The 15,951-nt window shown below is 30.8% G+C and overlaps 2 protein-coding genes across 2 annotated transcripts; both read left to right on the top strand.

Moving 5' to 3' along the window:
- The first annotated feature begins 1,413 nt into the window (after positions 1–1,413).
- On the top strand, positions 1,414–7,597 carry LOC114372379 (E3 ubiquitin-protein ligase SP1). The gene is made up of 11 exons (XM_028329895.1): positions 1,414–1,768; positions 1,867–1,919; positions 2,939–3,057; positions 3,162–3,257; positions 3,808–3,945; positions 4,066–4,131; positions 5,796–5,908; positions 5,986–6,096; positions 6,262–6,305; positions 6,386–6,488; positions 7,088–7,597. The coding sequence occupies exons 1-11, from the start codon at positions 1,695–1,697 to the stop codon at positions 7,188–7,190; spliced, it is 1,020 nt and encodes a 339-aa protein (XP_028185696.1). The 5' UTR covers positions 1,414–1,694; the 3' UTR covers positions 7,191–7,597.
- Positions 7,598–10,622: 3,025 nt separating this feature from the next.
- LOC114370401 lies at positions 10,623–11,527 on the top strand. The gene has a single exon (XM_028327746.1). It carries the CDS (start codon positions 10,718–10,720, stop codon positions 11,297–11,299), a length of 582 nt encoding a protein of 193 aa, XP_028183547.1. The 5' UTR covers positions 10,623–10,717; the 3' UTR covers positions 11,300–11,527.
- The last annotated feature ends 4,424 nt before the right edge of the window (positions 11,528–15,951 follow it).

Raw genomic sequence — 15,951 nt, 5'->3', positions numbered from 1 at the left:
TTTATTCTTTTTAATAGCTAAAATCTAGAATTTACGAGAGTGACAGAAGTCAGTGGAGGTGAACTTTGGTAATACTGGTTCTGAAAGAATTGATGTTAAAGAGAAATTAATTTCTGTCTGCAAATTACGGAGTATTCTATGAATTTCATTTTGACTGGATAGCAAAGTAGCATCATGTTTTAAGAGAAAATGTTGTATGTTTTGTGAATTTCTTTTAATTGTAGTTCAGTTAATTAATTTTATTTCAGTTGATTGAGCAGAATATATCAATTGTTATAAATCCTTTTGTAGTGTTTTTGATTCCTTGGATATTTTTTTAAGGTGTTTTTGTAAAAAAAAAAAAAAAAAGAAAAAAAAAGAGGTCAGTTGATTGAGCAGAATATATCAATTGTTATAAATCCTTTTGTAGTGTTTTTGATTCCTTGGATATTTTTTTAAGGTGTTTTTGTAAAAAAAAAAAGAAAAAAAAAAAGAGGAAGGTGTATATAGTTGCGTATGTTCATATGTTGATGTGTATGGATAAGCACAGATTTTGTGAAACATTGTACCGACAATACCGTACAACCACATGTATTCTGTAACATTATTCACTCATGCATTTGTGTTTGTGGCACTATATTTCTCCATACATTTCCGACAAGGAAATAAAACAACTATGCATGAAATTTCAGGTACCAGCCAAAAGACGAGGGGAAAATGCTATGTCCCTTTTATTGTGTTGGAAAATGTTCATATCGCATTATTTTTTTGTTAGTACAAAATTATACAATTATACAATTTACTGCAACTAGTTACTTCAAAATTTAATTACTATATTTTATTTTTATCATAAATTGATTATTATCTTTTACTTAAAAAGTCAATAAGTATGTCCCAACATAAAAAATTTACCTTTTATATCATTGCCTTAATTTTTTTTTTATAGAAAACAAATACTTAGTTAATTGATATAAAACAGTTAAATCAATTAATTTTATTAAATAATAAATTTCAATTTCAATTAAGAATATTCAAAATTAAACGTTAGCAATTATATTTAATGATACCATTTATGATTTAATGTATAATTTTTCTCACTAATACATATGACTTATTAGTTGGCTTATAAATATATCAACTTACATGAGAAATAAATAAATAAATATACCTTTTACTTTTCTTCAAAAACAAAATACACTTGTTTATATCTTATTAAAAGCACAAGAGATAATATAACTAATTTATTTATTTTTCTTTCAAAAAGTTGATTGTTTTATCGTATCCAAATGAAATTATTTTAACATCATTTTTTTAATAAACTTATCTAAACAAAAACTAATCTGATTATAATTATAATTAATTATTGAAAAAATCTTTTATATTGATAGCACAAAAGTTAATATACTAATAGAGAACCAAAAGAATTAGAGGGAAGGGAATGTTAATGATTTTGTGAGGTAGGAAAGAAAGGAAAGACCCCATAGCAAGCACGACACACTATCCTGTTCTTTTCTATTGCCCTTTTCCTTCACTTTACTCCTTGCATCCAATTCTCTCGCGAAATTAATAAAGGAACTTTAACTTTCGCGAGCGACACAAACGCAATCAAATCAAATCATAGATTGATTTGGCAACCCCAATTCCCTTTTGATTATTTTTTTTATGAATTAAAGCAATGGGTTTGGTTGCTTAGTGTTTTTTTGGACGCACGAAAGATGATTCCTTGGGGTGGCCTCAGTTGCTGTTTGAGTGCTGCTGCTCTTTACCTTCTCGGCAGAAGCAGTGGCAGGTATTCATCCATCGCTTCCACTTGAAATGATTGAATCACGTTTGTGCCAGTCGAGAACATTATATATGTATTAAAAGTTCCTTTTCTTATGGGTACAGGGATGCGGAAATTCTTAAATCCGTTACAAGGGTCAATCAGCTGAAGGAACTAGGTCTGTGTCTTTTTTCTCGAGCTCAAGCCTCTACTGTTCCCACATTTGGTTTATGCTTCCAGAGTTTTGTATTCTATACTTGTGCAAGTTTGAATTGCATTATTGTTGCTTTGAGTAACATGATTTGAGTCACTGATCTTCAAATGCTGCTTGTGATTTCATATATAACCGGGGGATATAATTGTATCTAGTTTGTTGGAAATCCTACATGGACTAGTGATATGGCTAAAATAGTATATGCATATATGTATATGCTAGCCGGTTGTTATTAAACCTATCAGGCCACCCGCTATTGGACTATTATCGAACCACATGCTTGTTGGGCCTATCCTAGCCAGTCCTTGGCTGTTGGAGATCCCAATTGACTAGTGATATAGTTAAAATACTGTACATAAGTGAGATACAACTCTTACCCCAATGAACTAGCTTTTAAGGGTTTAGTTTGGCTTAAACCGAAATTCTAATAGAGTTGTTTCAGCTGTCTCGTGGGGCTATTTACAAGAAAAATTGGTGGTTGAAGAAAGTTATAGATCACGCATTACAATTTTTAGCTGAATTCCATGCAACCTATTGGTATTGTAGCATTTTATTAATTGTGTTTGATATTTTAATGGTAGCTTCCAGGGGCCAAATGTTGGTGGTATCTGGCTGGAAAGTGTTAGTTGCCCAAGATTGGCCTTATTTGGCTCGCTGATAATCATTTGTCATGATATATTCACCCTTCTTGCTGCCTGTTTGTTGAAAGATACTTTTTAGTTATCATTTTAGTAACAACGAGTTTCACATTTCACATTCATTTTAAGCTTAGACATGATCCATATGATACTGGCCTGATTGATATGTAATTATGTATTTCAATCAGTAGTACTTGCTATTAAAGCAAAATTGATTTACATTTCTGCGATGCTGAATAGACAAATTTAGATGTGCTTTCATTGCATTAGAGTCTACTACTTGATAATTTGTGATACAGTATATGTTATGGTTTCTGATCATGCTTGGGATTCCTCACTTTTCAGCTCAACTGTTAGATGCAGAAATATTACCCTTGATTGTTACAATTTCTGGAAGAGTTAGCTCTGAAACCCCAATTAACTGCGAGTTCAGTGGTTTAAGAGGTGTAATAGTTGAAGAAACAGTACGTAGACATAAAGCACTAATATCTCCATTTTACGAGGATGTTGCTTATGTCATCTTACCGTTGTGATTAATATTGAACCTCATCTATAATTTTCCTTTTAGGCAGAGCAACATTTTCTTAAACACAATGATGCTGGTTCCTGGATACAAGATTCCGCTTTGATGCTATCAATGAGTAAAGAGGTTCCTTGGTATCTGGTGTGCAGTTTGCCTCTGTTCCTCTAATAGATTTTTTTTAAAATTATAATTATTATTGATTACTCCCTTCGTCCCTAATTATAAGATCATTTTCAGAAATTTCTTTTTCCCTTCTTATAAGATTTTTTTCTAATTTCTAGATGCATTATTTTTTTTTCCTACATATCCTTACTAAATTATTCTCTCTCCAAACATTAATGAGAAGCAATTAAATGAATAGAGAGATAAGAAAAGGATAATTTTGGAATGCTAGTACAATTAATTTACAGATTTAATGTGATTAACTAAACTAACTACTTTTCTTAAGGGGCGTGAATTAGTTGAAAGAGTCTTATAATTAGGAACCCAGGGAGTATCTATTATCAGACTGAGGGGATATTTGCTTTTTAGAGTCAATATTTAAGCTTATTAAGTGAACACTCCCCTCCCACTGCCAAATATTATTATTATTATTATTGTTGTTGTTGATAAATACATGTTCTCTGCATGAATACCAAATTCACTTGAAGTAAATATTAGGACCATGGTGCCTTTGTCTTTTATATATTAGGATGATGGGACTGATCGTGTGCATGTGGTTGGAGCTCGAGGTGCTTCTGGTTTTGCATTACCTGTTGGAATTGAGGCATTTGAAGAGTCGGGTCGGTCACTTGTACGTGGAACTTTGGATTATCTGCAAGGTCTCAAGGTGCGAGTGTTCGCATCCATCCAATCCTTTCTACTCTCCTCTCCCTGCAAAAATAAAAGCAAAATAGAAGCATTAAGCTGCTTATTTTGTAAACTGGCATAATTGAGACCATGCTTTCAGATGCTTGGAGTCAAGAGAATTGAACGGGTACTTCCAGTTGGAACTTCCTTGACTGTTGTTGGTGAGGTAATGTAATTAATTTCAAGAATATGCCTAGTTACTTTCTCAATAGTGTCGTATACTACTGAATTTCATTATAATTGGTATTAGCAGGGTTGCAGAGTATATATAGGTAATGTTACAAGATATAACAAGAGTAATACTTCCCCTGCTACTAGCTGGTGTTAGACAAGTGGTCTCAGTATCTTAAGAAGGGGGGGTTGAATTAAGATACAAAACTTTGCCTAATTAAAATTTAATTTTCTTTTTGGATAACAATGCACCCTTAATATGAATTACTCAAAGAACAATTCAAAAATAAACTTCTTTAAGTAAAAGATAAACTGCAATAATTAAAAGAAGTTTAAGGGAAGAGAGAATGCAAACTCAGTTTTTACACTGGTTCGGCCACGTCCTATGCCTACGTTCAGTCCCCAAGCAACCCGTTTGAGATTTTCACTATCTTGTAAAATGTCTTTTACAAAGTCTGAATCACACAGGGACAACCCTTCCCTTGTGTTCAGAAATCCTTACATCTTAAGAGACTCTCGGTCTTTTAAACAACTTTCTTTGAATAAGAAGAGGAAAAATTTTCTCTCTTTAAGAGAAGAATATTACAATTGAAGATCAATCAAGATTCCTTATTGAATATGCAAGTATTTGACCAAGGAATGTTTTCGAGAGGATAAAACATTTTGGTTCAGAAAGACTCTCTTAGGAATTTCGTGTCCCAAGTCACCTATTTATAGGCCTTTGATGGCCATTCAAAAATGTCTTGAACAAATGTTACTCTTGAGAGTTATTTTCTGAAGAGTTGTGACTCTTGGAAGTTATTTTCTGAAGAGTTGTGACTTTTGGGAGTTATTTTCTGAGGAGTTGTGACTCTTAGGAGTTATTTGAAGAGTTGTGACTCTTGGGAGTTATTTTCTGAAGAGTTGTGACTCTTCACATTTGAAAGTAATCGATTACATACACTCTATAGTCGATTAAAGACTTTGAAATTTAAATTCAAATTTCTAAAGACTGTTTTAAAACGTTCAAAACTTCTGATAATCGATTACAAACCTTGTGTAATCGATTACAAGCTTTCAAAAATATTTAAAAACATTTTAAAAACATTTCAGAAAGCATTTTGGTCACTGGTGATCGATTACCAGAGAGTAAATACCACTTTCATGAATTCCTAAAAACTTTTTTAAAAAAAATCCTTTGGCCATAACTTGTGCATCATCAATTTAGAAACTCTTTCTAAGACTCTAGAGATTAGATTCATCATTTATCTTGGATTTCTTGGAGTCTTGTCTTGGATCAAACATGAGAAGCGCGTTTTTTTGACATCATCAAAACTTCATGACATATTTGCTTCTACAGCTGGAACAATCATTTCATTAAACACATGCTTCTGTGATTTTTATCTGATGACTTGAATACTCATGATGTAAATTTTCGATTGGAAAAGCTTCTTGTAGATTTGATTATTTGATACATTTGAAGTGAGATACATTACAGCATATATTAAAAATAAAAAACTATGTTTCAAAGCAAAAACGATTGCAATTTCTATTTTTATTCAAATTGTTCCTTTCTATTTTCAATTATCAACTCTGGTGCCATTTTTGTGTCAATTAAATATTAATCCTTTACTGTTTTCAACTTTTTTTTTTAATTTCATTTTTAAAATGTATCATCAGGCTGCTAAAGATGATGTTGGCGCTATTCGAATTCAGCGACCCCACAAAGGGCCATTTTATGTCTCTCCCAAAACAATTGATCAACTAATTGCAAATCTGGGGAAATGGGCAAGGTTACTTTTCAAATGTTTGGATGACTATTGAGTGTTTGGTGTATCCAATGTTTTTTTTTACTAAATTTTCTTATTAGGTGGTATAAGTATGCTTCTGTGGGCTTGACGGTGTTTGGTGCTTATCTGATAGCCAAGCATGCTATTCGGTACATATTGGAAAGACGGCGCCGCAGCGAACTTCAAAGAAGGTACTGTTGAAAGTTTTTTAGTTAGGAAAAGAGTGATATAACTTTGTTTTAATGAAAAAAGAGTTCACCTCTCAAGTTTAATTGGAAGTATGGCCTATATTAATCCACTCGTCCATATTCGCCTGCACCTGTCTTTTTTTAATCAGTCTGAACAATTTTATTCAGGGTTCTTGCTGCAGCTGCTAAGAAGTCGGGACAAAATAATGATGGTAAATTGTTTATGGCTCAATTATATTTGTTTTTGCAATGCCTGTTTCAATAGTTACCAAAATTTGTGGTTCTTTCTCAGTTGAAAAGGCCGACAGCTTATCAGATGGTGCTAAAAAGGATCGCTTAATGCCAGATTTGTGTGTAATATGCCTTGAGCAGGAATATAATGCTGTTTTTGTTCCGTAAGCTATCAATCCCATCCTCTTTCTTGCTTGACATAAAATATTCTGTTGTCAATGCTTAGTCTGTTATATGTTTCTCTGCATACAACTGGCTGTTATAAAAGCAGTAGCACTGAGAATTATGAGAAAACTTCCACAATTTTGTTATTTTTCCCATCAATATAAATTATCTCAGCCATTTCTTCGTTATGATCTTTATTAACTATATTAAACATGAAGAGAAAATGCTTATTCATCCCAAATGATTCAAAACAATGTTTGGTGGCCAAAATTATTTCTGTTAACTATATTTTGATATTAAATTCAATCTGAGTTTTACAGGCAAATAAAAGCAGGAATCTGGCATTGCAGGAAACATTTCCCTTGAGTTAAACCCCACCCTCCCCGTATTGAGTTAATGTTCTTTGTTATTTGTATTATATGCTATGCTTTACCCCAACCCACCCAAAATTACTCTTTTTATTATATACACACTATCTATATATGCCTGCTAGTGCTACAACCACCCAGACTAAGATGTTCAAGGCCACTAAAGTAGAGTTATCTATTTAATTCCACACTCTATTTAAAAGCCCCTAAGGTCTGTGCTATGTTGTCAGGTGTGGGCATATGTGCTGCTGTACAGCTTGTTCTTCACACTTGACCAATTGTCCTCTCTGCCGGCGACAGATAGAGAAGGTTGTGAAGACTTTCCGTCATTGAGTGTTGAGCATACATGGTAATCCAACAAAAAAAAAGTCACATGCAATGAGGAATTGTGCTTAAGAATCCAGGAGCAACAAATTGGTGAATTAGATATTTTTTGCATGCTTTGTCTGTGAGCAATTCTAAAAACCAACGGCCTTTACAGACATATCAAGACAGCGATGCTTTTAGCATCAAAACCTGTACATATTTATCAGAAGAAGTTATGTTGCTTCTATCTGCTGCGAAATTTTATATTCTTACAGGATGTATTCTACTTTTTATTGACTGTTTCTCTTCTGATATACTCTTACTTACCCTGTGGAATTCTTTTTAAAGTGAAAACACTTTGTTAATCGTACCAGGAGCTACTTATTGTATACTCGAGTCCTTAACGTGCGTATGAACTATTTTATAGATTAGTATATTCCTCAGAAATGGAGTATTTATATTTGTCTTTGTATATTAGTCCTTTAGGCTGCTGCATGTTGAATTGTGTTAAAGTCATTGATTTGCGGTGTGAAAGTTAAAGTAGTTTATAAATTGTACATTTCCATTGTGGTGGTCATGTAAATCTGCCGTGTGTCTAAGTTTGATCACGACGTCACTTTAGTTTGTGTGCTTTGTCTTCTAGCTGGGGAGGGTTAAAAATGGGTTGAAAAAAGGGGCCCTTAAGCGCTGTTCAATGGAACTAAATTGTTCGTAGTACCGTGAACAGTCTTTTTTTTTTTAATTTGATGAAGAGTGATCATTGATAAAATATAATACATCAATGGAGTATTCACTGGTCTTACCGATGACTAATCTTTATTAAGAAATTTGATTAGTCATCTTTAGTGACTTTTTTTCCTTTTAATTATATTTTTTTTATTCATAAGATTTGAATATAAAATTTTATTTAAGGAGATTGAATCTAATATCACTTGAAATAACTACATGTGTAATGTGAACAATTTGAAATATATCTTTGGCTTTCTGAAGGATGGTAAGAAACGTTCACCAATGACATGATGAAAAGAATGAACGGTGAAATAGGGAATCCTTTCTTTTTTGTGAGTGGAAAACTAGGAAGGCTTTGGGTTGAGAATAAAGGAGTAAAACTATATTTTAGATCAATAAGTTGGGGTGCTTTGCTTTAGAATTAGAACTCTAATAGCGAGTGGCTTTTTTCTTTATTGAAGGGCTTGAAAAGTTGAAATTCTCAAATTCCTTTCTGCCTTGGCCCGACCTAACCGAGGGATTATATCCGAGCTATGGGCTATGGCATGTTACACATGTTGGCTAGTGGCTAGAAATGGTGTAATATTAAATGAGCGACATTAAAATTACATAAATTACTGATTAATTTTGTTTATCTATCCATCCTATATGTAAAATTAGAGAATACTTATTTTTTAATATTCTATTTTAAATTTGGTACAAGAAATATTCTGTATTAACTAATTGCATCTTTTTTTAATTTAAATTCTTTAAATCAATTGCATATTATTTTTTCTATAATTTTAAAGAAATTTACCTTTAATTTATATGCTTCACATTTTACCTTATGTGTGTGTATATATATATATATATATTTCTTTAAATGATTTTTATTTGAATTTTACCAAAATTTTAAAATATACATGTAATAAACTGATATATTAAATAACATTTGTCTCTTCGAGCTTGCGCCATTCAGATCAAACTATCCAATTTCTAGAGTTGACATAATTAGCAATTTTAGCATGACTAGAGTAGAGTCTTCCTTAAGTATAACCAATAAAAAAAATTAAATACATTAAACAACATTAAAAAAAGATAATAAAACTTTTGATGAAATTATTCTAATATTAAGCTTTTTTATTCATGTCATAGAGATTCGACAAAGTTTAACGTTGGCTGTCGAAAGCCTAACACAACCCTCTCCTTTTATCCGGGCTTGGGACCGGCTAGGAATAGCAAAGCGGAGATGAGGATGTTGCGGTGGATGTGTGGTAAGACCCGACAGGATAAAATTAGAAACGAAGCTATTAGAGAGAGGGTTGGAGTAGCGCCTATTGTAGAGAAGATGGTGGAAAATAGACTTAGGTGGTTTGGGCATGTAGAGAGAAGACCGGTAGACTCTGTAGTGAGGAGAGTAGACCAGATGGAGAGAAAACAAACAATTCGAGGCAGAGGAAGACCCAAAAAGACTATAAGAGAGGTTATAAAAAAGGATCTCGAAATTAATGGTCTGGATAGAAGTATGGTACTTGATAGAACATTATGGCGAAAGTTGATCCATGTAGCCGACTCCACCTAGTGGGATAAGGCGTTGTTGTTGTTGTTGTTGTTGTATTAAGCTTTTTTATTAATTGTTTTGGATGAACCCCGTGTTCATGCAAAGAATTGATCCATCACAGTATCCATGTAAAGTTGTAGGCGCAGCCTAATCATTAAGCCAGATATTTAGAAAACTTAGATGATGCACAAGCACTTAAGACAAACTATTAAAGAGTTTCCGCGTGCTCTCTTCACATTCTTTTCTTTTCATACAAAAATTACGAATAGGATTCTGGTTGGTTCAAGAAACAATAATAAATATATTATGGATTTCTTTTATTTAGGTTAATATTATGGATCCTCTTTCTTTCTATTTTGGGTGTTGCGGTACGCAAACACACTGGGTGTAATTTGATTATTAGACGTTGTTTTTCACCAAAAAGCCAGTATTATCTTCACATTCACACGGACCAGTAGAATCACGTTTCCTGTGAGGGAAGCTAACGTGATTCTTTCTTTCAACTAGGCTTTGGTTTTTTTGTCCTTTCTACTACCTGGACACAACTGAACCCTATCCAGGTTTGAAAACCCTCATGTCAGTAATCAAATTTCAATTTTCTCCCTTCTTTTTCCCCCTACCCCAAGCTGTCAAATATGCTAAGGACATACAAATGCCTGTGCATTGAGTGCTTTTTTCTTTTTCTACCACAAGTATTTTTCATCCAAAGCCATTATGTTTAAGTCGAATTTTATTATTATTATGAATGACAAAACTTTCCTAAATAGTACCACCTCTAATCCTATATATATAAAAAACAATTAGTAATTTTATACTATAACTTATTTCTTATATATAGAATCACAAATAATAGTAATTACTCACTGATTGACAATCAACAATTGATCCAAACATTCACTGTTCATGGTGGGCTAGTTTTAGTTTACTTGTTTGTTTGATGTCTAGCTAGGTGGATATATAATAATAGGGCGACAAGAAAGTGGGAATTGATTCCTGCCATGGAAATTAAGAAAAAGCAACCTCATTAGTGGTTAGGCTAGCTGTTACGAATCTTATCCGAATGGTTTCTTCAATTACAATTGGTTCATCACACTTCAAAAGGCAGATACATTTGTATATTTATTTTTCAAATTAATATCCTTGCCTTTTCATCTTTTCTTTCCACACTCAAGATAAAAACTCTATAAAAACATTAACATAAATATCTTGCAGTGTTGCACCACCCCACATTAATACTGAGTTCAACCCCATTTGAGCACATATCACACACCCTTGATCAGTTTCCATGGACAAAAACAATAGCAATAATTCAAGCTCTTCTAGTGTGTGCACGAAAATCCGTCAAGCACTTACAAGCAATCCTGCTTTTCGAGCCGTTCAACGCATCACTAGCTTTAACCAACAAGAACCTACTAATAAACCCTTCACCAAAGGTCCAAATTCTCAATCATCCATCACTAATATTATTATCCAAAACAAACCACATCATCCACATCATAAGGCTCACACAGAAGGATCAGGATCAGGATCAATCCCCATAAAGTTTGATAATGGAAACTACTCAGCAGTCTCAAGTACTGTAGCAAATGGTAAACAACATGTTCCCATGCAGCAAGGGAAACAACAAGAAGGTAATAATAAGAAACAAATGGATATCAATGACCATTTCAAAGATTTCATTCAAAATACAAGGGAGAAGATGATGAGAAGCGTCACAAACATTGGTTGGACTCATCAGAGCAACCATGCGGCTGCACCTGAACATGGTGAGGCTCAGAACAAGAACGAAAGCCATTTTTCTGAGTTTATTCAGCGTGCTAGGAAGAAGCTCAGAACTACAACAACTGTTAGAAAGAATAATAATTAGTCCAAGAAAGAGTAAGACTCGCCACAAATTAAGAAAGGTTAATTATTAGTATTGATGTTTGTTGGTTTGGTGTTGGAAAAGTGTTGTGCATCTAATCTAGGTTATTGTTCAGTGGGGATAAAAATAAAGGCCATATCCCTTACCAGGGTATGCAGCCATAATATTTCTTATATTTCTACCTAATATTATATGTTGATGTCTTAATATTGATCTATATTTCGGTTTTCATTCCCCCTTCTCTTTTACTTGAATTATTATCTGTGTTTAAGGCAATCAAGGTGGCTTATGCTTATGTAATTAATTTTGAATTTTCTAGTATATATATATATATATATATATATATATATATATATATATAACTCATCTGAAAAAATTAAAGGAGTGACATGAAGAAATGCAAATACCCTTTCTAATCCACTTTCTACTGTTAATTAGTTAAAATTGATTAAAAATCGAATAAAATACAGAATTTTGTAAACATCCAAAAATTAATTTCTGAAATTTAGTTTTATTATAAAAAACTAAAAACTAAATTTTTAAATGTTATGAAATCGATTGCATTTCAAAATTTATATAGTTCCTAGAATAATTAATATTTTATTATATTGTGAAAATTAATTTCTGAAATATTAAAAATTTAACCATTCTAGAAGTTAAATTTCGAAATTATTTAAGAAAAAAAAAACTGTTGTTGGATGTTATGCAATTAAAACTAATTTTGGGTTATCTATTAAAATAACTTGATAAATAAAAAATAGGACACGTCTCCAACCCTTCCATGGCTAATATAGGAAGTTGTTGGCCATGTCTACGGAATTTACCTATTTTTTACAGATGGATTAGCCTATCATCGCCAGTCAAGTGCATTTTGGAAACTAGTTTCGAGAATGTATAACAAACATTATGGAAACTAGTAATAGTGTAATACAACTTGATGTCTTTCGAAAATTAGTTTCCAAAAGACAATCAAGTGCATTTTTGGAAACTATTTTTCTGAATCTACGAAACACCAGAAAATAACACTTGACTAGCAGCTACACGTCACTCAAATGGGCTCAACGTGCACACTCACCCTATGGCCCAACAACTACTCAAACAAACAAAAAACATGAAATCAGGTGGTGCTCACATATGGATAGAGTACTCTTAGCGCAATGTATATTAAGCATTTGATCCTTTAAACAATTAATTACCATATCATATCATTTTTTTCTTTATATATAAATATAATTCATTCACAGCTGACAGCCACCATAAATCCATAATGGTCTTAGCAATGGCAACAATCTTGTATGTTGTAGGCTTCTTATCTATTAAAAATTGAGACCTATCTAATATTTCATCTCAACTAAGCTCAAGTGACTTGTTCTATAGAGAGAGAGAGGGGAAACAAAAATCAAGTGATATCAATAATTTCAGCTGTTCAAAGTAGGGCTGTAACTATAATAATTTATTGTTGTCTGCATTGTTTTGTATTATTGATCACACGGTCTTGGATCCAATTAGATGATATTTCAATTCATTAGGGAGAAATTATTTTTAAAGTATATCAATAAAAATTTGTCTTTAAAACTAAATTAAAATTTAAAAATGACTTATTTTAAAAATAATCTCACCTTAAAAAGAAATGTTCATTGGAATCCTTTGGATTGGTACATAACCTGACTATGATTGTTCTGATCTAATTGCATATATTCACCAACCCTCTCCTCCCATATCACTACATCTTTTAATTTTTTGTCGATGTATATGTCTTAAGATAATAGAAATAAAAAAGAAATGCTTGAAGCTAGGTGTAGCCGCGAGGATAGCTATTATAAAGTAATATTTGACAATCATAATTAATTCAATTAATAATATCAAACAACAGTGACAAAAAATCATTGTATATTAAAATCCTGTATGATATTTTTTGTTTCTGAGTCTTTATTATATTTCATTGATACTCATTTATAAATATCACTGTAATAGATGGAATCTACAAGGCTTTGAAAATTATGAAAACAATATCATTATATGTTTGCATGCGTATCAACATATAGTCATATTCGTGTATAGAAGTGGACCTAATTGCCAGCGTTTTTTTATTAGATGTTTTTCTACTATACTAATAAACGAGGCCCAAAACTGAATAATTTTGAGGCTGCATTGGGTCAAACTGTATAATAATCCATATGTTTTATTTATTTCATGCTTTAGTTTACTCTTTCCTTTTCAATCTAATCAATAGTTACGGTGTCATACTTCCTCACTTCCTTTTTTAAATCAACTTCTATCCCATAAAGTACTTTTGGAAATAAATATTTTTCTAGTTGAAAAAATAAATAATACTTACTCGACAAACTTGAGAATAATTATTTTTAATTTGAGTAAAATAAATAATAGTACAAGGGCGTGGGATAGAAGTTCATACTTATAATTTAAAGCTTAACTACAACTTATGACAATTCACAAAAAATTAAAATTAGTACACACACAAGACAAGAGAGAGGGATTGAGAGTTGAGACAGACAACTTTTTTTATTTATTCATTTCATTGCTTTATAATTATAATACTAATTTAATGTGGTAGAAAAGAAATAATATTATAAAAATAGTGTCAAAAGTAATATTTAAATAATATAATTATACTTTCAAAGGTGAAAAATGTATGCAAAATTCTGTCAAAATAAATAACTCTAAGATTGATTTGGTGGTAAATAAAAAACATGTCATGAGTTTAAATTTTTTACTAACAAAAATAAATAAACTAATAACTAACATAAAAAAATGTTTTCCTCTTCTATATAATTTTGAATTCAAAATGCGACTCAAGGCATCTGCTTCACTGTCTACCAGACGTAGTACCCCACGCCAGGTGATATTTTAAAATAAAATATTAACATTCAACTAAGGAAAAAAAATAGCAATATGTATGGTCTAGAACTTATTATTAATATTTTGTTACGTTTTATATCATTTCTGTTAATTAAGTCAATGATTAGATTTGAATTTATAGTAAAAAATAATTTTTGAATTAATTAAATGATTTTATTAAAAGTTTAAGTTATAGTATAATAATATCGATTTAAATGATCAGACTATCAGAGTTTGTCGTCTTATTTTTTAATATTAATGGAGTTATATATATTTTTTGGTACAAATAATTGAGTTATATATTTGTTGACATCTCTTAAGTTTTCTTAATTGTAATGTTTGAATAATAATGTAAATAATTTTACAGTATTAAGAAGTTAAAACTAAACTAATGAATAAAGATATTTAGAGATAATACAACCTTTTAAAAAGTTTACAAGAAATGTATTATAAAATTTAACTGTAATATATATATATATATATATATATATATATATATATATAATATTTTTAACCCATAATTATATTAGTCATAAGTAAATTTGAGAGATATTTTATATTGATCTCATGGTAAAAAAAAAATATTACATGTTTTTTATCGGTATGAATTAAATACAGTATTAATATTAGAGGGTTTATAACACTTATCTGCTCAACTAATTAAGTTTTCTCAATAATATATTATGTGTTTGATTTGACTTACTAAAAAAATTAATTGAAATTATCTCTATTAAATTTATAAAAAAATTAATGCAAAATGATTATTAAAAAAATTACAAACGGATACCCTTAAGTCCTAACTTGTTTAGAAATTGAGTAATTATTAAATTCAAGTACATCTTTTTTTAACAGCAAAATAATTAATATTAATAAGGAGCACAAGGTAGATGCATGTCACAAGACATGGCATCCACCGTGCAGATACATTACATGCAGCTTTCCCATGAGAGGAATTCGAATACCCCGTAACAGAATTTGTGAACGAAACAAAGATATCCCACAGAACACATAATTCAAGTACATCCTAATAAGTCTTCATAACGAAAATTGTTTAAAATATATTGCTTTGATGTATCATATATAATTTTTAGTTATTTAAAATTAGGGAGATTTTTTTTTACTGAAGAGAGTTACTATATAAGTAATATTGTTCATAAGTTTGTTTAACTTTATATTAAATATTAAAGAGAAAAAAATAAATATTTATGAGTTAAGCAATTTAAAATTGAGATGATATAAACTCGATTGCTTATAATTGGAGATGTGTGTACGTCCAACCCTTGGTTTATATCAAATCTGAACTTTTAATTAATCTATGAGTAAAAACCTTATTTTAACTAGTTTATTTAACATTTCAAATCATCCCTTAAAAAATAAAAATATCAACATTAGTATCTAATTGGTTATTTTGTATTTAACATTATAAAAAATAATCCACAAAATTAATAATCATTTTAATTTTTGCCACTTAATTAAAACTTGATAATCTTATTTCTTATTTTTTATTATTATGTTATTAATACAAAGTATTTATTGATTTTATTTATGGTTAATCTTTTTTGTTTAATAGTATTTTTTTCATTCATAAGATTCAAACTTAAAAATCTTATTTAAAGTGAAATGAATATCACTCGTAACATTTATTATTCCATCAAAGTATATGCTTTAAGTAAAAAAAACTTAACATAGTCAAAGTGTAATTAGTTATCTTAACTCAAAGGTTAAGTGAAAAGAAAGAGAATCTGACTTGGAATTAAATTTATTTACTTTTAATATGTGGATCAAATTCAGCCGGT

The sequence above is a fragment of the Glycine soja genome, chromosome 10 (genome assembly GCF_004193775.1).
Source record: "Glycine soja cultivar W05 chromosome 10, ASM419377v2, whole genome shotgun sequence".
NCBI lineage: Eukaryota > Viridiplantae > Streptophyta > Magnoliopsida > Fabales > Fabaceae > Glycine > Glycine soja.
This window is presented reverse-complemented; position numbering and strand designations above follow the sequence as displayed.

Bases quoted from the DNA above. Each gene is read 5' to 3' on its own strand.
- LOC114372379 (XM_028329895.1), top strand. From the start codon at position 1,695: ATGATTCCTTGGGGTGGCCTCAGTTGCTGTTTGAGTGCTGCTGCTCTT. The intron at 1,769-1,866 runs GTATTCATCCAT...TTATGGGTACAG, and splicing joins CTCGGCAGAAGCAGTGGCAG to GGATGCGGAAATTCTTAAAT. The intron at 6,306-6,385 runs GTAAATTGTTTA...GTTCTTTCTCAG, and splicing joins GTCGGGACAAAATAATGATG to TTGAAAAGGCCGACAGCTTA.
- LOC114370401 (XM_028327746.1), top strand. From the start codon at position 10,718: ATGGACAAAAACAATAGCAATAATTCAAGCTCTTCTAGTGTGTGCACG.